The sequence below is a fragment of the Zosterops lateralis genome, assembly GCF_965231275.1.
Source record: "Zosterops lateralis genome assembly, chromosome: 12".
In the NCBI taxonomy this organism is placed as follows: Eukaryota; Metazoa; Chordata; class Aves; order Passeriformes; family Zosteropidae; genus Zosterops; species Zosterops lateralis.
This window is the reverse complement of record NC_139772.1, coordinates 16,118,954-16,143,845: the sequence shown is the minus strand read 5'-3', so window position 1 is coordinate 16,143,845 and position 24,892 is coordinate 16,118,954. Positions and strand designations below refer to the sequence as shown.

Below are 24,892 nucleotides of genomic sequence, written 5' to 3'. Positions count from 1 at the left end.
CAAAACAGAACAACCTGAGGATGGAACGAACAAAACAAGTTCTCGATGCTGAAATGTATGACTTCCTCTTGTCCAGCTCATGGGTAAATTACAAGACACAAGTTTATTTATCTACCCTTCCTAGGAGGGACAGGTCACTGCAGGATGAACTCACAGTTTCAGAGTTTGAGATCTGCAGCTCCTGCCAGATGACCAGCAGGACCAGAACCCATTGTCAATGGTGACATGAGAAGGGAAGGCCTCAGGAATTAACATTAAGTTTGGGAAGGAAACATAAAACTAAATTCGAAAAGGTAGGAAATCTGTATTACAAGCAAAGATTATTAGATGTGCTGCAGATGCTGTTAATGGTATTTCAGAAGTTTGAATTACAAGGGAGCCACTAAAAGCAAAAATAAGACTTTTGTGACTGAATGACAACAACCAACAGACCATCAGGAGAAAGCATTTCAAAATTTACTACAGACAAAGAATACATAAATCAAATCTGGAGGAGAGAAAAAAGGATTGAAACCAATTCTGAAAAGCTTAACCCTCCTGTCCAAAAAGCTAAGGGAACAATGATTTATTTAAGGGTTTATTGTTTAAGCCAGTGAATATTCCAGGGCAGAAGGAAGCAATTAAGGAAGATAATGATGATGCTAATGACAGATTGCTGTGCATCAGTCTTTACCACAGAGGATGTTATGGTGAAACCTAATTCAAACCTGCTTTCTTTAGATAATGAGGACTGCTGGTTTGAAAATTGAAATGCTACAGGAAAAAGTGTAAGAAAACCCACCTGATAATCTAAAAAGCCATTAATCATCCCATTTATACAATGCTCACTCAAGAGTTCAGAAGGAATTTGAATGTGGTGCTGCTGAGGCCCTCAGCAAACACAGGCATTCCTTCACTCAAACTGTAATTACGTGGCAGGGCTGGGGGCAGGAGGTGTAACTGGGCCAAAGAAGATTCTCACCAGGGTAGCTGCTCACTTAAACACTTGTTCAAGTACTCCTGGCATCTCCCAGGTGGAGCCATGGCAGTATCACAACCCTGGGGAAGCTCTGGGAAGTACAGCAGTACAACAGATTTATTTCTGCTCTTCTGAAGCTCTCCCAGAGATCAGTAAACTCAGCTGTTGTGAAAGGAGATTGTGCAGTCTCATAATGAACCAAAATTCCCTCTCTTAATTGCTAAACTGCCCTGGATAGCTTCACATTCTGAGAGCTTGGAGCCCCTCAGGGTGGAGACAGAAGGAACAGGCTCTGCTTTGCTTTTCAGGCAGTGCAGCCTCCCTGTAACCTCCTGAGGAAGCAGTGGCACAGCTCCCTGCTCAGTGCTGGGGCTGTCCATGGCATTCACTCTCTAAAGGTTTTTTAAGCCACAGTACTGCAAGTTTTCAGTGAGTACAAGCAGTTTCCACTGGAGGAAAATTTTGGTCATGGGGCTTGCTATTACTGAATTGAAAAATTTCCAGGCAGCACTGCACTTCAGTACTAGAACCAAGACAAAAGTAAGGTACTTCAGGAGTTCCAAATACAAGAGAATGACAAATAAAAATGAAAACATATGAAAATATGGACCAATAACACTGACAAAACTATGTCTTGTAAATATGTCAGATTGAGAAAAAGTCTGGTGACACCAGGAGAGGATAAAAAGACCAGATGGAGCACATCAGAGATGTAACAAACTGCTGAGAGGAGTGAGGAAAATGTGAAAAGAGGTTTCCAACTTGTAACAGTGCTTGTCTCTGGGGGCAAAGTCTACAGAAAAAAACCCAGTTGTCAAGTGGCTTAAATCAGCCCTGAACTGAAGTTGTTCAGTACAGCAAAAGACTGCTCAGTTCATGAGTATATGTTGCAATAAGTGCTGTAATAAATGTCCGCGTTTGGAGCCAAAGGACTTGGCCATGATGAAGACAAAAATGCAGCTGGAGAAATAATAGCAATAGAGAGTTTACTATCAGAGAGAAATCAAGATTATTTGGCAATCCTTGGAATTAGAATGCTCAAGCTCAGGAACTCACCTTAAGTACCAACAATTTATTCAGGAATTATTGACATGCAAACACAAATTGATGAGCATTATTGTGAAATTAAAATACAATGAACACATAAAAAGGTGAAATCTACCTACAAAGTATAAGAAGTGACACATAAATACTACTTGCTACTGCTTTATGTATGTGTTGTGTTATCTGCAGAGGCTAAAGTAGGCACAGAAATAGTTCAGCAATTTCACTTTATCTGAAAGATGTTTGCTTGCACTGTAGTAATGAAGAACACATGTTAACAGGAACACAGATGTCCTACAGGTCTCAAAATCCTGCACCTGAAATCTGAAAGCAAGCCAGCATTGCAGCTGAATCTGCATCTCAATAAATTATTGTTCAAGTGATGTGTTTGGGGCGGTAGTAACCACATGCCTCAAAAGAGGCTTTCATTAGCTTATTCAGGATTAGGTTAATAATCCCATAAAAGTCCTATTTTGAGGGACTGCACTGAAGAATAGTTCTGAGAAATGTAACAGATAATGAAACACCAAACTGCCCTCCTACAAATCCAAGCAAACCAGCCCTGATGGCAAGTTAACTTTATGGTGTACAGAGAAACTCCTCTGCAATCTGAGCAGTCAGTGACTGAACAGATAAATTCTTGCCTGGGAAAGAGCAAGGTAAGGAAGTCTCTGCTCCAAAAATCTCCTTCCACTGTATGTTTATAAGGTTTTAGAGGGAAAACATTAAACCACATTCTCACAGAAGAAATGGGTGCTTTCTGGATCTCTCTTTATGAGTCCTCATCTGACCACTGCCAGGGCAAGAGCATTGTGGGTCCCTTCCAGCTCAGAATGTTTTGTAATTCCCTTAGGCTTCTCATCAACTCTTTGAGCTTTGCAGAAACGACCCACAGAGAGATCCACTCTCCTGGTAGCTCAACTGCAAGAGCTGACTCAGGACAAAGAACCACTGAGAGGTGATGAATTTCTCATTCCTACTGAGAGATTTGAAAAATAGTATTTTTAATGTCAATAAAAATTATTTCCTCTATTCAGAAAAAAAACCATGAAAATGATGCTTTTCAGGCAGACTGAGCAAAACTAATGACTGCTCTAAAGCCCATGAAATCAGTGGTTTCTGTTGACTTTGGAATTGAATCTGACAGGATTTAGGAACTTTACATCTGCTCATGAAGAGTGGGAGGAAAATTATTCCAGTGATCTGTCACATTAGACTATCAGAATGTCATGCTGTTGGTATCCCCCATGTCAAAAGAAATGGCATTGTCTCTGTCATATTCAGAGATGATGAAAATGGTAAATGAATTCCTAAACATCACATCAGTGGACAAAAAAGTCCTCTAACAGAACAATAAGACAATTTAAGTGGAAAACAGTATTTTTTTGCTTTTTGTTTCAGTTTTAGAGGGGGGAAACACAATACTAGAGTGAACTCTATTAGCAGCTTTCTTAACTGCTTCACTACTGCTTTTTGAACTGTAACAATGAAATTAATTTTGTGTTTTTCAGTAGACGAGTATTTAACAAACATATTTTCATCTCAGACTAGTTATTGCAGAAACAACTTCTCCATCAAAGCAGGCTCTGAATTGTCTTTGTGACTACAGATTAAATGAATGGTTTGCCCATTAAATCAGTGTTCTAAATCTCATGCTATGACAGACTGATAATCTTGTACATGCTATTGATTCAGGTATGTTTTACGCATTTACACTGAAGTGTTTGACAATAATAACAATACTCTGTTTCTGGAACAGACAGAACTTGACCATTTAATAATTCTGTACTTTAAAACATATGAGATGAGGCACAGCAGTAGAGATTATGATTATTTCTTCTACAATAAATCATTACATAATGTGACAATCTGCATATTATCCACAACTTAGTTAAAAAAAAAATAGGCAACTCCCATTTCCATAAAAATATGCATTTAAATAACACCTGCTACTTACACATACAATCAGATAAACATTTTTATCTCTGAACAATTACTTTAGCTCAAATAAGCCCAACTGATCTTTCACAGACAATTGCATAGGCACAGCTATCCTCAGTTTTAAAATTCAGTTACAATCCTTGTATGTAATTGCTAACAAGACAACAACTTTCTAAGAGAAAAGAAAAATTTCATGCAACTAAAAAAATGCCAAAACTTTGAGGAAAAAAAAAAATCTTACCTTAAATGAAATGTACAGTAATGTAATTATTGGTATAGAATACTTAATCACCTGTGTCTATGAGAAATTGAAAAAAAAGTGGTTAGTTTGATGAAACATTTAATAGATTTAATTTTAAATTTATTGATATCTGAAATATTTAACATATAGTGGAATTTTAGAGATTGAATTTTAAGCCCATATTCTGATTTTACTTTCAAGTAAAACCCTAATTACAGACCCATCACAAAAGATGGATTTATATCTTTAAATCTATATTCTGCAAGGTGGAAAACACTGTCATTCAATATAATTGACTACAAAGGTCTACTCAGATTGCTGATGATTTCTTAATATGGAGACTTTTAGTAAAATTGTGGTTATTTTTCACAGCCACATCTATATTGCCATCTAGTGTACTCCAATGGAATTGTTTAATATAGAAACCACCAGAAAATCCATTTCACTTACTAAATTTATACAAATGTACAGCAGAGATACCTGGTTTGAGAGAACTACAAACAATACCCTGGTTTAGACACAGCCCAAAGGGCAGGGGATGATGAAATGCTGAGAGTGCAGTGCTCACCCTCTGGGGTGTGTAGAGATGGAGACACTTGAGGAGGAGTTTCCAAACCTCTGCACTGCACAGGCCAAAGGATGCAAACACACACATGTGGGATGTCCAGAGGTACTTCATCCTGCAAGAACACAAGTTTTTCAGGATCATCTGGGACTCTGCAAAGCTGCTTGTCAGACCAGTTAATGCCTAGAGAAATTCTGAACACAGTTTTCTTGGAATTTCAGGCCTCTGAGATAACTGAGCACAGGACTGACACTGCACTTTGCTATGTGCTCTTGAGAACATCTCTGTTCCCAAACTCCCATTCTTTATGGCAGAATTTTGGGAAATGCTTCAGTGTAAAAGTAGAGACATGCCAGGGAGAGAAAGAAGGTTCATGACCCTATCAGTTTGTGGTCAACATATTTTATACTCTTATAAAAAAAATTCTCAATCATCTAAACAAGCCCTTAACAGAATCAAAAAAAAATATACCTCATTGTGCTTAATGCCAGGCATCCAAAAAGAACTGTGTGAACTAAGCTGTAGGCAGCATCGGGCCTCAGTGTCACTGTGTATTCTTCCATTTTTCCCTTTAACTGGGCTTGATTTGAACCACTAATAGAAGAAAAAAAGCAGAGCTATATTAAGTTCTGTACCATATTTCATATAATTATCTGCATTTTAAAAAGCACTGCATCTTTCTGAGGCTAGAACCAACCACCAGTGCTATGAGTCCACAATCTCCTATTGCATCTATGATATAATTTAGCCTGATGCCACCAACTTGATGCAGCATCAGTATTTCCTTTCATGTGCAGTTTTCTGGAAATGCAATGGGTTTAAATCAGCTGGATTAGAATGAGATAAAATTGTTTACAGCAAGGCAAGCTTGGTTTCTTGTCTGAAGCAGCTATTCCCATGTTCAGAGGGCTTTTGATGAGAGTGAAGAATTGAACTGGGATTTGCTGGGTTGTGCTGATCTATCTGGATGTTACTGGAGCCACAGATTGGAAGCAGAGTTAGGGAAAATGAGCTCTGAAAGGAGTGGTTATTGCTTGAGGTGTCCAGCCTTGTGAATATGTGGAGGGCCCTTCAAAAAACCAGAAGCAGCTGCTTCAGTGTCTGGGGTTTTCCCATTTCTTTCAGGGCAGGGGATAAGTGAGATAAATGTATTAAAAATTAGGGACATGTTTATGATGACATCTAGGGTTGCAGAAAATAAGAGCTGCAGAATCTTTATTTTTAAAATTAATGCAGTTAAGTTTATAAAGAGGCTGGTTGAATAGTACCAAAATTATTTACAGATGACTGACATTTGCCAATTACTACTGTAATATGTAATTGTCATAACATAGTTTTGGAATGTCTTGGATACTCTCCCTTTCTCTTGCTGTCTCTCCTTTTTATCCAGTCTTCCCTAAAATCTATGATAGCAACACTGATCAGGTGACACTCCTTGAATTTTTGCTTAATCAAGTTTTATATGATCCCTTCTACCTTTTGCCCAGGTTGTACATGTAAAACTGGGCCATAATGAACCATTTTGTGTGAATAGCAGTTCTGTCTGATTGTCTTCTGTGTCCTGTAGACACCTCAGAATCCCCCAGATTAGCTCTGGGAACTGCCAGCAGTGATGCACAGTTCCAGCTCCTGCTCCTTCACACAGATCACAGAGTTCAGCACAGACTATTTCAGTCTGAGGATAACTAACACCTGGCAAATCTGTGATTTGGAGTGCTTTGCACAGCGAAAATGGGATGAACTAAAGAAACTAACATTGTTTTAGATTAAGACATCCTTCCCCTGCTTTTCCTCATTCCAAAAACCCCAACCAACATTATACATACAGCAAAACTTCAACAGCAAAGAGCTTGACTGAATCGAGGGAAAGATGTTTCTTTGTTCACATTTTTAGCTTCAATAGGAAATTACTTATTCTGCCTGATTTCTCTATCATACACACCACTCCTCAGCAGCTGTGCAAAGCAATCCTGTATTTCCTGCTGTGTTCACCTGTCAGTTCCTCAGCCAGCTGAAGAAAATTGATAAAAATGTGAACTATGTTAAAATTGTATTTACCTGAGGTTCCGAAAGGCAACAATTACAGCTGCTACTGTCAGGAGGAAGAGAACAAATCCATAGACATAAAAAAGTAACGTGCTGGAGAGTCTTGAAAAAGTATTTAAAGGTAGTAAACCAAAGGCTTCTTCACAAAGATACAGGTTAGCATCAAAATCTCTAAAAAAAAAATAAAACCAATTTCATGTCAAAAAGGATCAAAGTTTACTTTTTCCCCAAGTCACATTTGTGCAGATTATTCTTAGGGCAAGTATGACATAATTATAAAAATCACAGAGGTAAAACTCTGTGATTTACCACACATATTTGAAATAAGAACAACCTGAAGGCTTCAATTAAAGAAGTCAATCAAAAAAGCAAAACTGCAGCTAAATCATACCTTGTTGCTCCAAATCCAAATTTTGCTTTCAGGAATTTAAATATATGCTCATCTGACTCAAGATTAAGAATTTTCTACAAAGTGGGGAAAGAGAAAGGAAATTATATTTTAAATATGAAAAATGTTGCACAGGAAACAGCTTTTTTGTCATTTAAATGTAACTTAAAAGCAACACAGGCTTACTAAGATGGGTGCTTTGCAATCAAAGAAGCATTCACTTTTAACTGCATTCACTGAAAAGAAAATTCAGTGAAAAACTTTGCAAATGCTCAACAGTATAGATCTACAACTGATATAAAATTACAGGTGAGCTTCAAGTTAGCACCAATTATTTGGTGTTAATTTATGAAGTTTTCAAATCCATATATCAAAGATTAACAAAATGATCTTTAATTTCTAAAATGCAGTTTCTGAGACGCAGAGAAATCTCACTGCAGTTTTTATTTAATGATATTTCTGTAGATGGTTAACAAATAGCTTTTAACATAACACAATGTGTAAATTTTGACATTAAAATTTTTTTGCCTACCTTAATGAATTTATTTATCAGGATAGTTAAGCATAAGACTAGTAGAACATGGAGGATAAGTTTCCCAAGCCTATTAAGCAAGCCACCCTTTTTCAGGTTTTTCTACAAAGAAGAAAATATTAGCATTTCAGTCCTTTTTTACGTATTTGGAACAAAAGCATCACAGGCTATTTGAAACAGCTGATCTGCTAGTCCTGAGCAGCACCAAATCTGTATTAGGGTCATGTAAGCAAAAATGGATACAGAACCAAGCACCCAGAATAAAGATCTACTTCTTGCACAAACCTGAAGGGACAATAATATAAAAGCTTTGCTCTGGCAGAGTTTTGGCAGCAGTCCTATTATACCTACAGAACTTATTCCCTAATTTCCATAATTCTGTGTGCCTTTTGAAATTACCTCCTCATTACACCTTCCACCTAAACATGGCAAAGGGATCCTCTGCCTCTGACACTTGACAGGATTTTGAGCAATTTCCCAGTTCCAGATGAGCTGCTCTGCTCACAGGCAACTGGGAATAGGTGTAGAAATAAGGAATGGCCCTGTAAACTCCTTTATTGTGGTCAGAGGCTGTCACAATGCCACAATCAGAAAAAAGAGAACTGTAACTACACCAAAAAACCCTAATCCTTGCAAGAAACAATGGATTTCAGGAAGCTGAACTTGACATGAGCTTAGTTGTCCTAGTCGTTACAGATTATCTTGTTGGAGGCAGATCCATAAATTCAGGCCAAGTCCTGCTGAACCAGGTGTAAAGTCCATTTAAGCTTTTTTTTTTTTCAGGATCCAAACTGCAGCTTGCACAACCATTAATGTTAATAGCAATCATGGAATTATGATGTCTGATGTGTTTGGTTAAGCTGCAGTTAGAGTGATGGAATTCATTATTTGATCAGGCAATATCTGAGTTGCTGTATGCTATAGTAATTCCTCTAATTAGTATTAGTAAATTAAAATTATAATGAATCTAAATTAGTCATTCACACACACACACATATATATAAATAATCTTTATTTAGTACTAGAGACATATTTTGGTACCTACCTGGATTGTTCTTGCTATTAAGACAGAAACATTAAAACTTATAAGTAATGATCCAAGAATCATAGAATTGAAGAACTGTAGGACACAGACCAGCAGTAATCCAGAAATCTGAATGATATAGAGCCATGTAACCTGTAACAACAATGAGATTTTTATGTCTACAAAACTTTACAGTCATAGCTGCTTTTCTCTGAATATGCTTTATAATTTATTTCAACATCACTTATTTTTGCAAAGAACTTATAATCTTGCAGTAAATCATTACATTTAAAGCTATTTCTGTATCTTTTTTATATTTATGTCCTGAACTACTTAGGTCAATATTTTATGCCCGTTTTATACTTAAGGAAGCCTGATCCTATAATCAAGCAGATAACTGCAGTGTGAAGAAAATATTAAATACTTAATATTTGGAAGATGTTTTTATTTTCTTTAGTCCAAGAAGTGCTTCTGTAGCCTTGGTGACGTCTTTATGACTAAAGAATTATGGCTCAGTGCAGTGCAGCAACCAAACATCCCCAAAACTGTTCACTAAGAGTTCAGTATAATCCCTTTTGGGTTATGCTAAACTATAATCAGTGTTCAGCTCAATGTAAGCACTAAACCCCAGCTGATTTTCCGACACTGGCATAAAAAAAGATACATTCTACCTTACACAAAGATTGCAGGTTCAGTCTTGTATTGCAGTGCTGGTGTAAATCAGTATCAGAGAGCCCAACAAACTCCAAGAGTTCTAAGTGGTGCTTTTTTGAAAATGAGTACAGACACAGTGGTCTGGTGAGTCTGTTTTGGAGTAACTCAGGATGAAGCTGGTAATTTGCTGAATTTTAAGACAGCTGACCAATCACATTAAATGTTGACTTCAGCTTGCAGTTGCAGATATAATGACGAGTTCAGAAACTTAAGTAAGCCACATTTATCTTGAGAGGCAGGCACCATACTAATTTTCAGTTAAATTAACACAATCAGTAAAGTTCAAGTCTGCTTCAAATTTAAAATGAATTTACTTCAATCTCTCTTCATCATCCTGTAACCTTTCCTAAAGTTAGACCCTTTTTCAACCAATGCAAGCTTCCACCATGCCTAAAATGATCTTGGTAGAATTTCAAAGCAATGTTAATGTCAAAGATAGTGTTTTCATCTTCTAGAGTACATTTCTGTTTTGTAAGATTGACTATCAATGATCCCTGACCTTCTTAGTAAGACTGGTTTTATTTTCTGGCTTATCCAGCTCAGCCACACAGCAGGGGCAGTGCTGTTATTTTGTGGTGAATGTCAGTGCAGGCAAGACAACTGCTTCTCCCCAGCAACCTGGTGCTCTGCATCCTCCTCCTGTCTGCAGAGCTTGGCTCTGACTGCCAGATGAGAGGATTCACAATGCCTGAGGCAAAATTCATACACTGCTTTGACTTCAGCTCACACAAAGATTTCCTGTGGTATTTTTTTCTTCTGGCTACTTTGAGAGGCCATGCTAAAGCTGTGGTATCAGATCAACTGTTGGGATGGTGTTTGGAAGTGTCAAACAATATCTAAACGAAAGTATACAAAAATTAAATAGACATGAACTATGTTAAAAGTGAACAAAACCCAGACATGGTGTTGTTTTCATCATTCACTTTTCCTCTTGCAGGGTATAGACACACTGTTACTTCAAAGCACAAGGCACACTGGATAATCTGAATTACTCTGGGCATCCAGGCCACTGGTCAGGAAAACATCTTCCCAACTGTTGGCCTGATGAAGGCAAAGAAACAAAAGAAGGTTATTTCCAAAGAAGAAGTTACCTTTGCTGTGGGAAGCATGTCCAAGCAGTCCAGTATGAATAATGCCAATGCTTGTATCAGCATCATAAACTGGTTAAATTGCCAAGTCAGGCTAAAGAGAAACGTTGCTATGAATACAGCCATGAGTGTGAGCCTCTGGAAGGAGGGAAAAAAGTTTTATTTTACTTAATAGTTTCCTTTGTTAAAACACAAAAAAGTCAAGCAAAAAGAAACCCCAAACATCCAACCAAAGCCCACCTTAACCTGGTGTTATTTTAAAACCCCTTTTAAAATACAGAATTTTCTAACTGCAGTAACAGCTTGGAGGATACCAAATATTTTATTAGAGTTACAAATTCTTGACTTATTGCCTGTGTTTTATCACTGTGATACCATTTGCAAGAAAACAGTGAGATCTCATACAGTTTCAGCCCCCAGATTAAAATGCAGTTTCTGTTTTACCTTGGTATAAATACCAGTTATTTGATCAAAAGGATGAGTAGTAACTTAAGAACTGCTGGTTGTTGTACCACCCACTTGCTTTAATTCTTGCAGACCAAGAGAGTTTTCTGTTACTAAGTTTATTTATTGTATCACACTTGTCAGAAATACTCACTTGTTGAGCAGGCTGTAAATGAGTTCTGAGCAGGTATGTGATGGCTGCTATCTGAACAGCAAAGAATGGCAGTGCCCAGTTCTCCCTTAAAGGAATGGTGAATTCTACCCTTGTAGTATCTACTCTGTACAAAACAGAGAGTTGCACAAATTTAAAATCAAGCAAATGCTTGGTGACAGAGAGCTTGCAATGACAGGCATCGTTGTGCTATTTTAATTCCTTATCTGTAAAAATGGAGGCTCTACACTCCCGTTTCTTCAACACACCTGGCTCTGAAAATAAATCACTATGAAGGTTTTGCAAGTTATCCATTGTTTCTGCATCTCAAATGATGTACTTCAGCTTCACTAACTGTAAAAAAAATATACTCTGGATTACATATTACTTATGAAGCACAGCTTGGGTAATTTAGAAATGACAAATACACCCCAAAGTAAAAGCACTCCCAAAATCCAGCTTGTGGATTTCCACACCACAGGTCATTTAACCTTTTTTTTGTTTGTTTGAAAATGCACATATAAGAATATAAACACATTATAATTTTCACTGCGATCCCAATGACTTGAGCTTGAACACTGTTTAATTGCTTATGACCTTTTGGTCATTGTTTGAAGCTTTTGAACATAAGAAGCATGTGATGGAAGAATTCCTCAAGAACGACCATTTGCAAAACCTGATTTAAAAGTTAAAAACAAAGAATAATTCTCGTTTTCCTGGTGTAGAGAAAGTATTTGCTAAAAAGGCAAGTAAGCAACAGATCTGAGACATGTTTAGCTGGAGTGTCTAAATGGAGTTACTCAGTAGCCTCAGAAGTAATTCATCTGGACAGAAAGTCTTTATCCAAATCCAGTCCATGCACTTATTATATTGCACAAAGGAAACAAGCTCTCATTGTTCAACAATTATTAAAAGGATGGACAAATTTTCTCCAAATATTCTGTAAACGGAAGAGATGACCTCATGAAAGAAATGTGTGAAATACTGTACACTGCATGTGGCTTTTAATTACTTTTGTATTTGGAGAAAGGAACATCTTGTCTCCATACACCTGTAATTATTCTGTAGTGCATGTGCTTGCAGATAAATTCCTTTAGAGCTGCTCATTAACATATCAAACATTTCTGGTAGAACCAAGACTGTACTTGTATTTTCTTGAGTAATTTACAGGTAACAGTCAATGTCACCAGTCTTAGCTTCATGCTAGCAGCTTAATTCTGGCATAAAGCCAGTTCTTAGGCTTTTATCTCCAAACTGATAATTCTTCAAGTGATAAAGCACTAGAACAGCTCAATTATGTTGTTTCTCTGAGGCTTAGTGCAGGAGATGGCTACAGGAATAAGGGGAGAGAAGAGCTGAACTTCAGATGAGCTGAGGTTGTGGAAGGAACCCCTGGAGGCAGGTGTGGGGCAGTGAGGAGACACCTGAAGGGTGTCTTTAGGTCATGCAGCTGTCTCTAACACCTGAGAGATCCTAGGCTGGAGAAGACAGGGTACATCACCTGGAGCTCCAGACACATCTGAAAGATGCAGTCCACTTTCAGATACCAATTTAAGACAAATTTTTCTGCTCACAATTCCTGAACCTTTAAAAACTCACTCTGATACGTCAGCTCATTTGTGATTATTTTCTAATTATTTTTTGTTATTTAAACATTTTTCTATTTTCTGTCTAATTGGAGAGAGGCCTTATAGTTCTATGTTTTGTCCAATTAATCACACAGTTAGAGCTTCAATGCCTTACCTTTGAAACTAGGTACAATTTTAGAAAGATTGAATGTTTAATTTCACTTACCTGTTTGTAATATACCAGCAAGCTGCCAACAACCCTGAAAGCCATGTTCCACTAAGAAGCCAGCTTGTTATATACAGAGCAATGACATAAACTGCCTGAAGTCCAAACAAAGTGTAGATATAAAAATAAACAGGCTCTAGGTATTGCTGTAAAACACAAGAATACTGATGTTGACATTAAAACACTCACAGGGAGGGGATTATATTTAGCATGAATTAGGTTTTACTTTTACAAATTAAAAAGGCATCAGGAATATTTCTAATTAGAAAATATCTACAAAGGGGAGCTATGATTCACTGCGCAATCTTCATAATGCACTTATAATCTAAAGCCATAAATAAATGCCTACCTGAATTGGAAGAATCCTATACAGAATGCTGAGAAACACCTCCTGGTAAACATTCATTCTTTCAAGTATGTTAATTGTCCTCACAGATTCAGTTTTATTGTCATATACTAAACCATGTAAACCTTAATGATAAAGAGAAATTGAAATAGGAGATTGTCATTTTCCCCCTCCATCTTCATTTGAACAGTGAATAACTTTTTCAAAGGTATTTTAGGATCTCTCATCAGAAACTGCAAACTTTGAGTCAACGATTCAGAACATATTACCTCTGAATCAACATGACCTTCTGAGCTCTTCAGCTTCCCTGCTTCAAATGTGACTCACAGTGCTAATTCAAGTACTATATATTTAGTAGTGTATAAAACATTTATTTTTATACTTCCATCCCCAGCATAGAATCCGTGGTACATTCTGGATCCTGAGAACTGTTCTTGGCACTACTTTAATCACAGGTGAAGTTAATATTGAAGAATGTGTAGTATAAGCAAAATTACTAGGGAGCAACAGTGAAATAGCTAGAAAACATGACACTGTCTGAGAAAGTCCCATCACTGTACATGATTTCCTTGGAAGCTGCTCCTTATGTCACTTACTGTCCAGGAACACAGCAAAAACCATTGCCCCTTCTCAGAAATAGCTCGTAGCTCAAATTAAACAAGAGAAGAATAAAAATGAAAGTAATAAACTGAATAAACCACAAGCTGAAACCTTAACAGATAGGAAAGTTGTCACTCAAAGTGATTGCCTTCATCAGCATGTGAAGGTGTGGCACAGAAACCAATGCATCATTGTAAAATTTATTATGTCCATAACTCAGTGGCTCCCTGGCATAGGAACAGAATAAATCTGTCTCCAGTACAATTGTTACACTATCTTTCAACGTTATGGTATGCCTTGTTCTCAATTATATTTGAAAAAAAACCCCAACCAAGCCTACAAATAGTCAGCTGCAAAACTTACTTTACAGTTTACAATACCTTGCTGTATGGAGGCAGCCTGAATCATCTGTTTGTAGTAGGAATAATAAAGTCCACACTCTGTTCGGAATGAAATTTCTCTTTCGACCTCCTGCAAGGGAAGTTCAACAGTAAATTCCCTTTCATTTGCTTTTCACCATCATTCAAAGCTGCCTTCAACTCCAACTCCTGCTGCACCAGGGAAACTGAGCTCCAGAGAGGCTCCAGTCTTTGGGTTTCATATTTTAAGCAACTTAGTTCAACTCAAGATGAACATACATGGACAAATTAGGGTGAGAGGCAAATGGCTGGGGTGCAAATGACTCTTTTAACCAGGGAAATGTACATGCTTTTTGTAATTCTGATATGCTGCTTGGAAACATTTTGAGTATTTCACTATTTTTTTGTAATATAACAAGCTTAAATTGGCACAGTGGCCACAGCTGGACTGAAAAGCTGCAAATCCCTGCTTTGTGCACTTAACCTTTTCTCCCAGATGCAGTTATCCCATCGTGTTCCATGGCTTTGCCAGCTCAAGGCTCCATTAATTCTGTGTGCTGTGTGGGGGCTGCACCATAATGCCAGGGATATTTCAGCTGGCAGGGCATGCTGCTGCCCACTTGTTCAACACTGCTTCTTGCAGGAAGCCAGCTGTCATCACTCTCATTCCTAAATTACAGGTGAAAGGAAAAGGGACTCTTTATTTGGCTTTAGGGCTAGGTGTACTTCTTATTTCTAATTAGAAATGTTCAAATTATTTGAACTAGGTACACTTTAAACCAGGCACATTTCAAACTCTGCCTTTTTCCTGGCTGATATTGCAGCAGATGGAGTCTAGTAAGACCTGAAATCTCTTTGCTTTGCAATGCATTTCCTTTTGTTACCTCATTAGTTGTGAAGAAGACCTAATGAAATTTAACAAATTCACTGCTTTGGGCAAGCCCATTAAAACAAAGATGGCATGAACAACCAATCTGATGAGAACTAGCAACTGTCTTTACAGAATTGTTCTATTAGTGATATTTTTAGCAGTTTGTATAACATCCCACCAAATATATCTCCTAAGCAGTAAGTTAGAAAAGGTCTCTATCCAGTTAGGAAAAGTTTATACTGAGATCTGAAAATCCAGTGAAATTCCTGTATGTGGTACATGCAAGTCACTAAAAAAATGGTGTGATTTATAAAAATAGCCTTACGAATTCATCTTTCTGTACAAAAGAATGTTACTGAAATAACAGAACATTACTTTTTCCAAGACATTTATGAATTATGAATGCCATTCTTGTTAATGCAACCTTGCACAGAACCCCAAGACTTTCAACTTTCTTATACAGTCCCAACTCCTATGCTGGAGCAGAATCAATTCTATTTCAGAGCTAACATAAAGCTCAACAAAAAATCATGTTCTTCTCTCCTCTACTGCCCAGGAGAGGTTCTTATCTCAAACCATGTGTTTCATTGAAGTCAATTGTTGACAAACCAATATTAGTTCTGGTCTGAGAAAAGTCAATTGATAAAACCACAAGTGATTCAATCTAAGTTCACAATTAAACTCTCCAGGTGCCCTGTGAGATATAAACCATCATCATTATACCAAAAGCCACACACTTAACAAAATGAGAGAGCTGGATTTTGAACAAGCTCTAGTTTCAAACTGAAGTTTTCTAATACAAAAACTGGCTGACTCTTAAATGCTCATTAAAAAAAAAAGGGACTGCTAACATTTGCAATTTATTAAGGGGGAGAGAGGAGTCACAGAGGGGGATCTAATTAGCAAAAATGCATTCAAACATGATTAATTTGTAATCCTGGCACCAGCTGTATTCAACCAAATGCTATACTTTATGAGACAAACACTAGTGAGTTTTACATCTGTTTCATGCTAAGATAACATCTGTTTTATTCACTCCAAATACTTTTCCAGTTCTACAGCAATTTATACTTTTCCTAGCATTCCATGTCAATAAAAACATACAGACTTATGGGTAAACATTGTGAGAGCACATGCTTATCTGCCTGTATATTCACTTTGTGGGGTCGGAACAAAGAAGTTATCACTGTTGCAAGGGAAAAATAAAGAACACTGTCCTCTGGGACACACAGAGAGCTGCTTATTATTTCAATTTATGCAATTGTGCCCTGATAATATTAAGCATTCACAACCAAATACAAAGGACTTTCTCTCAAGGGCAGTGCAAAATTTTAGAGCCTATGATTCCTCAAACTCTTTAAGCAACTCCTTCAGAATGCTGAGCAAGCAGCCAAAGTCTGAGTTGAGTTTTTCTATAAATAAGCATAAATAAAGCTCCAACTACTTCTCTTTTTTTGAGATAGCTAAAACAAAATTTATGTAATGGAAACTATTTATTATTTTTTCGATTTAAGACCAGGAAGATTTGAAATTTTTCTCAAGTCTGCAAGTGGAAACTCAACACACACAGCTGCTGTCAATGTTTCCAGTTAGGAGCCTTCAGCAAAGTTATTTAATCCTTGGACAGCTCTCCTGGCTGGTCAACCTCAAGCCCATCTGTTTGGGGTGTGTTCCAGATCAGATCTGACCCAAAATCAAAGCACCCCATATACCTCGACAGGCACTTCTGTGGAGAAGCCCTGCCAAAGTCCTGGATGGCCTCCTTCCCTTCCTGCCTGAGCATTCACTCTGTGCAGCTCTCATTTACCTGTTTCTCTACTTTTCATCACAGAATCATTGAATGTTTGGGGCTGGAAGAGACCTTAAAGCCCACCCAGTGTCACCCCAGCCATGGGCAGGGACACCTCCCACTGTCCCAGGCTGCTCCAAGCCCCAATGTCCAACCTGGCCTTGGGCACTGCCAGGGATCCAGGGGCAGCCACAGCTTCTCTGGGCAATTATCCCCTTGTTTTGGATTCAAAATGTAAAAAAGGGAAAATATGAGCATTTCACAGACTAAATCCTGGCATTCTTATCCTGAAAGACTTACAATCTTACATCTTCATTCCTGACTTCCTGCAAGCAGCAATTTTATTAAAGGAAAAATCAATAACAGGATCTAAATGCTTACTCAGAAGGAGTGAAGAAGAAATGAATGCTCTGAAGTTTATTTGTTTTTCTTACAGTATTAATTTGCTACATGGCCTTGGCTCATTCCTGTTCAAAGTTTCTTCAGAATTTGCAGTTGAACAAGCAATGCTGACAGGAGAGGTGGCCCCCATTTTGTTATTTGCATAGCAGATTCTGTTCCCAAAAAATGCTGCACTAGAGGGGCAGCCACTAAACTGCTACTGAAAATCACTGAAAATAGACAAGCCATTTGAGATGTGTTATGCCAGAACATTTACAGAAAACTGAGAAAGGATTTTTGGATAAGAAATCTGTTTTGACTTCCACTATCACAAACAGAAATGTTTGTTGGTTTAATGTATATCAGAAGGGATTAAATTTTTTTTTGTTCAAAGTTATTTGATCAAGATAAGTGATTATAACCTGTGATCCCTGCTGGAAGGTGACACAAACACAGATTCTGACTAGGTGTCATTATATGCTCAATCCTTTCTGTTGCTTTTTTTTTTTTGGTCATTCAGGAAGTCTTAAAATAAAATTTAAAAAAAGGAGCAATTGTGTACCTCCTTCATTGTATAAGCCACTCCTCAAGATGTGCTTTTTCAGTTTTTCTGGTAAGAAAACAATTGTACCTCTTTCTCCTGTGACCATGGCTAATTGATAATAGCAGCACATTTACCAGCAAACAAGAACAAGCCTCACACACAGAGCAGCAGCTGAAATCAATGCACTGTTGAAAGCCATATTCAAAATACAGCAAAACAGTTTAACAACGACCAGACAGTTTTTCTACTTGGGTGAACCATTGCTGGAAGACACCCAAAACTGAACTGGCTTTCAATGAATTGCAATTGAAATTACAGAAAGGCAATCACTGCAAGTGTGTGTGCAAGTCCTGACTCCAATTATTTAGGAGTTAGGAGTCATGACTTTGCATAATAAACTCTTTTTACTTCCAATTTTTAGAGTTGAGTACAACTGCATACTTTTTAAATATGCAGTTGTGGTGTTCATGTATCAGTAGGGTCTTCAGAACAATAATTCCACCTTTTGCACCTAAAAGGTGCAGGTACAAACACCTGCCTGGTGCAAAAGTGTCAGAAAAACACTGCAGACCTTCTTCAAATAGAAGAGAACCTTCATATTAAAAAAAAAAAAAAAAAAAAAAAAAAGATGACAAAACAGGTCTCCCATTACATTTCTGTATTCATTAAGTTGCTACACAGACCCTTCAGGGCATGAATTCCTATCAACTGACTAATTGTAGCTTATTGGATGAAAGGAATGAAGTTCAGGAGAATAATGCACTGTTACGTAATTTTTGTATCAGATTTCAGCAACACAAATCCTCTAATATGCCCCATTTAGAGCCAATTCAGGGTGACTGAAGTCAGTAGTTCAAAACATATGGAAATAGAACTGATTTAGAATTTTTCTTTTCTATGTTGCAGAGCAGTGGTGATGCTCTACTGCATTTCACAGGCATGGGGGTTAATAAAACATTGCATGTGCATTTGTAATGCATCCACTTATTCTATGTTAGGTTCAATGAAAATATCATGAAGTGAGATCACCTTTGCATTTCACTAAGCATGGCATGCCCCATAATTGTGGGGCAAGGATTACACTACAGTTCTCCCTTCTGAGAATCTGGGCAGGGGTATGAACTAAAACAAAACTTCATCTTTACAAACTTTTGGAAAGTTCAGTTAACACCTGCAAAAATATATGCTTTGGCCAAACTATAAAATGTTAGTGAAAAAACCGCAAAATTTCCACTTGTTTTCCATGTAATTTTTGAGGGTTTTATCTTTCTTAGTATATAGCATGTACTGTAATGAAAAGATTAGCAAATTCAGAAGGGCTGGAAAACATGTACATACCCCTGGAGAGACCACACTCCTACACACAGGCACAGAGACATCTGTGGATTGTTTTACAGACACTGGGATGAGCCTTCCTGCCTCAGCTTTGCAGGAATTTTCAGACCCTTCATATGCAGTCTTCTCCTCCCATACCACTCCTAAAGCAGTATTTTGTTTAAAATGAGCACCACATGCATGCTCTGGTGCAGATCACATCCCACTGAAGAAGGGACACTGTGAGACCAGAGAGTGTCTGCAGCTCTTTCTCTTTTACCCAGCTTGTGGACGAACTTAATGCTTTTTAGAATCTTTCCATCAAATTGGCTCTTGCTGCAGTGTCACCAGCCATCCACCACCTCCATGGCATGAAATAACAGCTACAGAGAGAACAGAATCCAGACTACAAAAAACTAGAGGGATTTATTTCAGTTTTGATATCTGGTGGCATTCCAGTGTACTTAAAATGAAAACAATAATTATCAAATAAAACGACTGTTTCACCCACTGAGAGGACAACTTAATTACAACTACAGAACTGCTTAATTCAGTGAACTCTGTGCTCCTCTGGGCCAGTCTGACAGAATAAAAAGATGTATCCATGATGTTCATACATTGCCACAAGCCCATGCCTGCTTGTACTTCAAAATATAAAACACCCTGAAGTTATTCACTCCTTGCTTTTGGGAGGAAAAGGCAAACCCAAGGTCTACCTTCAATATATTGTGTAAAATCTCCCTATATAATCAAGAGAAAGTAAGAGTGGGTACAACACAGTATTATACATATAATACAATACATATAATACAACAGCAATTGTTGCAGTAAATGCAAATTATTTGTATTAGTGGAATATAAATGTTTCTGGGCCACAAAAAGTGTGTAGCATAGAAAAAATATATTGTATGGCAAGTATTCCCATTAAATATATGTACCCTTTGAACAACACAATACACAGACCTGGCAGAATGGATTTTAGGCATTTGAAAGGGAAATGACTCACCTGTTCTTTTCTCTGGTTAAATTTAGCTGTGGGTACAGCTGCATTATTTTCCCTGCAGTGATTCTATGAAAAAACTAGTCAGTCCTGGGTTGTGGGAATGGTTTGGTTTACATTGGTGAATGGCAGAAATATGTTTTGAAGTTTGCACATTTAGAATTACATTCTATAAAATCAGTATTGAATACCAAGAGACTGTCCCTAAACTGTATTACAGTATCACGGTGTAAATACAATTCAAGAACTGTGTGCCAGGATTTTTCATATTGTTTCTTTTAACTGTTGATTTTTATTTTAATTTTAGGTAGCTTTGGATAAAAGTAAGATGATTATAGAAAAACATATAGTAAAATACTGGAATTCTACCTGTAGATAAAGACAGAATTTCAATATTTGACTATAAAGATGTAATTGTAGATACAGACAGAATCTATCTGTAGATAAAGAAATTTATCTGTAGATAAAGATAAATTTTTGGAAGAACCATAGCTACAACTCAGACAGGAGCTCCCTAGCAATATTTTTACAGAAAAAAATTGGGGACAGGTATTTATAGAACTGATGAAGTACTGTGGGAAGGAAAGCACAGCTTTTTTAAAATTGAATTTTAAAAGATGAAATACTCTGGTGTTGAGCAGGTTATAAGACAAATACACACAAAAAAATGAAATTTCAACTAATGGTCATATTAATGCTCCACAAAACTACTGATGAAACTAGGAAAATGACTGTTACCTTGATATTGGAAAACCACAGGTCATTTTCATGCAGTGTAGCCACATAAACAGAAGTAAGAAGTCCAAGAGAGATGGCAACAATTCCACCAACAGTTACTAAGAGTATGTTCCACAGCTTTCCACCTGGAGGATCTTGGAAGAAAAATATTTCAGTCTGTAATTGTGAAATGTATTATTGAACCTACAGGGATTTTTGGAAAGACATTTATCCATTGCCTATGCCAGTAGAGTTTACACTCCGCAGGTAACAGGACACCTGGTTTTAACACATCTTCATGGAGACGTGGTTTTTATTTTCTTATATAGGAAAATCAGAGTATTTTATTTACATACAAAGTGAAATAAAGCGTGCCTTAATTGGCCTACTTTAAATTTAAGAACACCATGGTCCTATGCAAGTTTAGCTCAATGCCATAACTAATCTGTAAATCTGAATTGGAACATCTTCCAGAACTTTCTAAACTCAAGCAATACAGGATGACTGATAGCAAAGTAAGAAATTCACAACTCCTTCACAGGTCTAAAAACAGCTGCCTTTTTTGGGGGGGTTGCTCAGTTTTTGTAAAAAACAACAGTGAAGGTTCAGAAGCCTCACTAAATACCCACAAAGAGACTGAACAGCAGCCAAAGCAGCCTTTGATGGTGGTGTCATGCTTTGAATTGCAGATGGGCTCCTGCTGACAGCAGAGCAAGGTCAGGGAGGGGATGATGGCAAAGGAAGGATGTGTTCTGGGTACCTCCAGGCCTCCACTGTGCACTGACATTCCTGGGGCTTTGTTGGGCTTTTTGTATTTCCAGTGTCAATGTAAGGTTTAATATGGATTAGTGATCTGGAACTGTGTCTTTGAAATGGCTATTTCATACTGTGTGTGACATCTACTTATGGGTTCCAACAATGCCATTCCATGGAACTGAGGGCTGGGCTGCAGGAGAACTATGATCACTTGCCTTTTTGTACATAGCCTAAGTGTGTTTGTGCAGAAACAACAATGCAGCTTTCCTTTCCTCTGCCCAAATGCAGAGAAACAGTTAGAATTTAAAGCAAAGTATCTCTTAAAATAAGTTAATCTAAAAATCTCCCAAAAAACAAGGAACTTTTTCAGCTCTAAAGCTGTAATTCCATATAAAAATGTTGTCAGAATTTCATTACAGATCCCGAAATTAAGACACTTAATGACTCTCTTTTAAATTTACCTAATCAATGTCCTATAGAATAAAAAGCAGAAGTTTGCAGTTAAATTCAGATTTTATTTGCAACCTGCCTATTTTTAAATACATTTCATCAGTTGTCTTCAAATCCTTTTATGGTACCAGTGACTTGACTGGGATTCTTTCAAGACCTTTGGATGGCTACATACAATCTGATAGTGTGTCACCAATAATAAATTGAAAAAACTGTTGTCACCAATTCAAATTAGGATTTTAAAACAGAGATAAGATTGACATGCACCAATCTGCATGACACCCTCTGTCTCATCCAATTAATTTTGGTGATATTCAAGGATAGAAATGCATTTGGTACATACCTAGTTCTGAGCTGTGCTTAGGACAGATCAAAACCAAAACACTACTAAGAAGCCACAATGTCACTTTGCTTTTTTTTCATTACCTACCAGGTGGAATTTTCCCATCAGGCTTCACATTTGTCTCCTCTGAAGGCTGATCTTCAGCTGCTTCTGTGCCTTTTCCAACCCTTCTCTGTCTTATGGTTGTCATGGTGTCAGTCACTTTAATTCATTATTCTTCAGCCTGACTCCTAAATGGACACACACAAGCAATGCATCTTCCTACCCAAACAGTCACTTGATACTGTATGAAATATGTGAAAATAAAACTACATCTTACTGACATCACAGACTTTGACTTTGAGAACTCTACTGTACATAAAGTCTACCTTATCTAAATACACTGTTTTTCTTTAAATCTGTGTCACTCAGCAAAGGATAGAAAACATCATCTTGGAATTATGAAGACTAATGTTCACCATTTTACATCTATACATGAGAACAGGTTTTCAGCATGATTCATTATTTTTACTGCCCTCATTTTTTAGTCTTTGACTCAAAATGCACATCAGGCTCCCCTTTTTAAAAAAGTCTAAGCCCTTTGAAGAAAAATTAGTCTTATCTGTATTTTAGTTGGGTGCCTAAAATATGAAGCCAGTAATTTAAATCCTGGCTTTCAGAAAATCCCCAGAAAGAGAGTCAAAAGATGCAAAAATGATGCCAGAGAACACTTGTGCTATAAAAAAAAAAATGAGACAGCATTAAAAGAATACTCTATGTTTTACACACCATAGAATTTGAGAACATCACAAGACAAAAAGCTCAGCCAGTCTTTGCCCTGTCAGTTGCCAGGTGCTCTGGGCTCTGTGAGCACGGTCCATACAGAGCACTGCCCACAGAGCACTGCTCCTACCCTGCAGCTCTGCACCTGGCAGGCAGTGCCATCCCACCCGGAGGCAAAACCCGCTCCAGCCTAGCCTGGAGAACTAACCCAAATCTGCTCCATCCCAGCCTGGAGAACAAACCTGCCCCATCCCAGCCTGGGAAACAAACCCAAACCCGCTCCATCCCAGCCTAGAGAACAAACCCAAAGCTGCTCCATCCCAGCCTGGAGAACAGACCCAAACCCGCTCCAGCCCAGCCTGGAGAACAACCCAAACCTGCTCCATCCCAGCCTAGAGAACAGACCCAAACCCGCTCCATCCCAGCCCGAGGCACAATCCCAAACCCGCTCCATCCCAGCCTGAGGCACAATCCCAAACCCGCTCCATCCCAGCCCGAGGCACAATCCCAAACCCGCTCCATCCCAGCCTGAGGCACAATCCCAAACCCGCTCCATCCCAGCCTGGAGAACAATCCCAAACCCGCTCCATCCCACCCTGAGGCACAATCCCAAACCCGCTCCATCCCAGCAGCAACAGCTGCTCCCTGAGCTCCACTGGTGGAACTGGCGGCTGCTGCTGCTGGCAACGCTGCAGGGAACGCGCCTCAATCACACAACTTTGTTTAAAGCTTTTGCAGCGGATTAGCCTCGCCTCCTCCTCACACACCTGGGGAAACACACGGGGAGCCAGGCGAGCTCACGCTTCGGCAGCAGAGCCGGTCTGCAGCACACCTGACAATTAATTAACAAAGGCAAGACGCTCATCCCCGCCCCGCTGGCGGTGCCGGCCGCTCCTCACACGCTCCTCCGGTGCCGCAGGGCTCGGCTCCCCTGGAGCGGGCGGGTCCCAGCCCGGCCGGGCAGCCGCGGAGAGCCGGGCCCGGGGCAGGGGCTGGGGAAGGGGCTGGGCAGGGCTGGGGCTGGGGCTGGGGCAGGGCCAGGGGCAGGGGCAGGGGCAGGGCAGGGCCGGGGCTCCCCGGGGCTCCCCGCGGCCTGCGGGCCCCGCCGCGGCTCCCCCCGCCCGCCTCCCCGGCCCGGTACCTGCGGCCGCTGCTCCGGCGCTGCTGAGGGAGCCGCCCGGGCCCCGCCGCGGGCAGGGACGGGGGAAGCGAAGGGAAAGGGAAAGGGGAAGGGGCGGGCGCGGCGGCGGGTGCTCGGCCCTGCCGGGCGGAGACCGGGAACCGGGGCGGGCACTGCCGCCCGTCACAGGCCCGGCCCCCGCCCCGGCCGCCTCTCCATCGCCCGTTCGAGCTCGGCAGGGCGGGCGTGCGGCGGAAATCCGGCACTTGGAGGCACCGCCGGGGCTGCCATCCATCCCTTCCTCCCTCCCGTGTGGGGAAGGGGGCTGCGGGGCCCGGAGCGGGGCCCGGTCCCCCCGAGGGTCGCGCTGTCCCGCCGGGCTCCGGCCTCCGGCCGCCGGGAGGATGCTGTGCTAAAACAGCGCCCCAGATTTTTTTTTTTTTTTTTTTTTTTTTTTTTTTTTTTAATGTATTACTCACCGCCCCACGGATACAGTACCATATATGTGGGGTTTTAAAATTGAAATTAGAGCTGCGTGTCCTGTTCAGCGCCTGACAAGCTCCCCTGTATTTCTTGCTTAACTGCACCATAAAGGTTTAAAGGGGGAGAA

At 39.2% G+C, this 24,892-nt stretch overlaps 1 protein-coding gene across 3 annotated transcripts in view; it reads right to left on the bottom strand.

Annotated features, from left to right (window-relative positions):
• The window catches only part of DPY19L3 (dpy-19 like C-mannosyltransferase 3), a 36,046-nt gene extending 11,154 nt beyond the window's left edge, over nucleotides 1-24,892 (bottom strand). For 2 of the 3 annotated variants that reach the window (XM_083870094.1, XM_083870096.1), the window contains exons 1-15: nucleotides 23,930-24,050; nucleotides 22,488-22,630; nucleotides 20,873-21,006; nucleotides 14,257-14,347; nucleotides 13,280-13,401; nucleotides 12,931-13,076; nucleotides 11,140-11,263; nucleotides 10,545-10,679; nucleotides 8,761-8,892; nucleotides 7,716-7,817; nucleotides 7,187-7,260; nucleotides 6,808-6,966; nucleotides 5,221-5,343; nucleotides 4,753-4,864; nucleotides 4,185-4,241 (exon numbers count right to left, since the gene is read on the bottom strand). In XM_083870094.1, the coding sequence (XP_083726220.1) occupies nucleotides 4,185-4,241; nucleotides 4,753-4,864; nucleotides 5,221-5,343; nucleotides 6,808-6,966; nucleotides 7,187-7,260; nucleotides 7,716-7,817; nucleotides 8,761-8,892; nucleotides 10,545-10,679; nucleotides 11,140-11,263; nucleotides 12,931-13,076; nucleotides 13,280-13,401; nucleotides 14,257-14,347; nucleotides 20,873-21,006; nucleotides 22,488-22,590 (1,614 nt within the window). In that variant the 5' untranslated portion in view covers nucleotides 22,591-22,630; nucleotides 23,930-24,050. Of the gene's footprint in view, nucleotides 1-4,184; nucleotides 4,242-4,752; nucleotides 4,865-5,220; nucleotides 5,344-6,807; nucleotides 6,967-7,186; nucleotides 7,261-7,715; nucleotides 7,818-8,760; nucleotides 8,893-10,544; nucleotides 10,680-11,139; nucleotides 11,264-12,930; nucleotides 13,077-13,279; nucleotides 13,402-14,256; nucleotides 14,348-20,872; nucleotides 21,007-22,487; nucleotides 22,631-23,929; nucleotides 24,051-24,303 lie in introns of those variants that run through there. The other variant, XM_083870095.1, reaches the window with a different exon arrangement.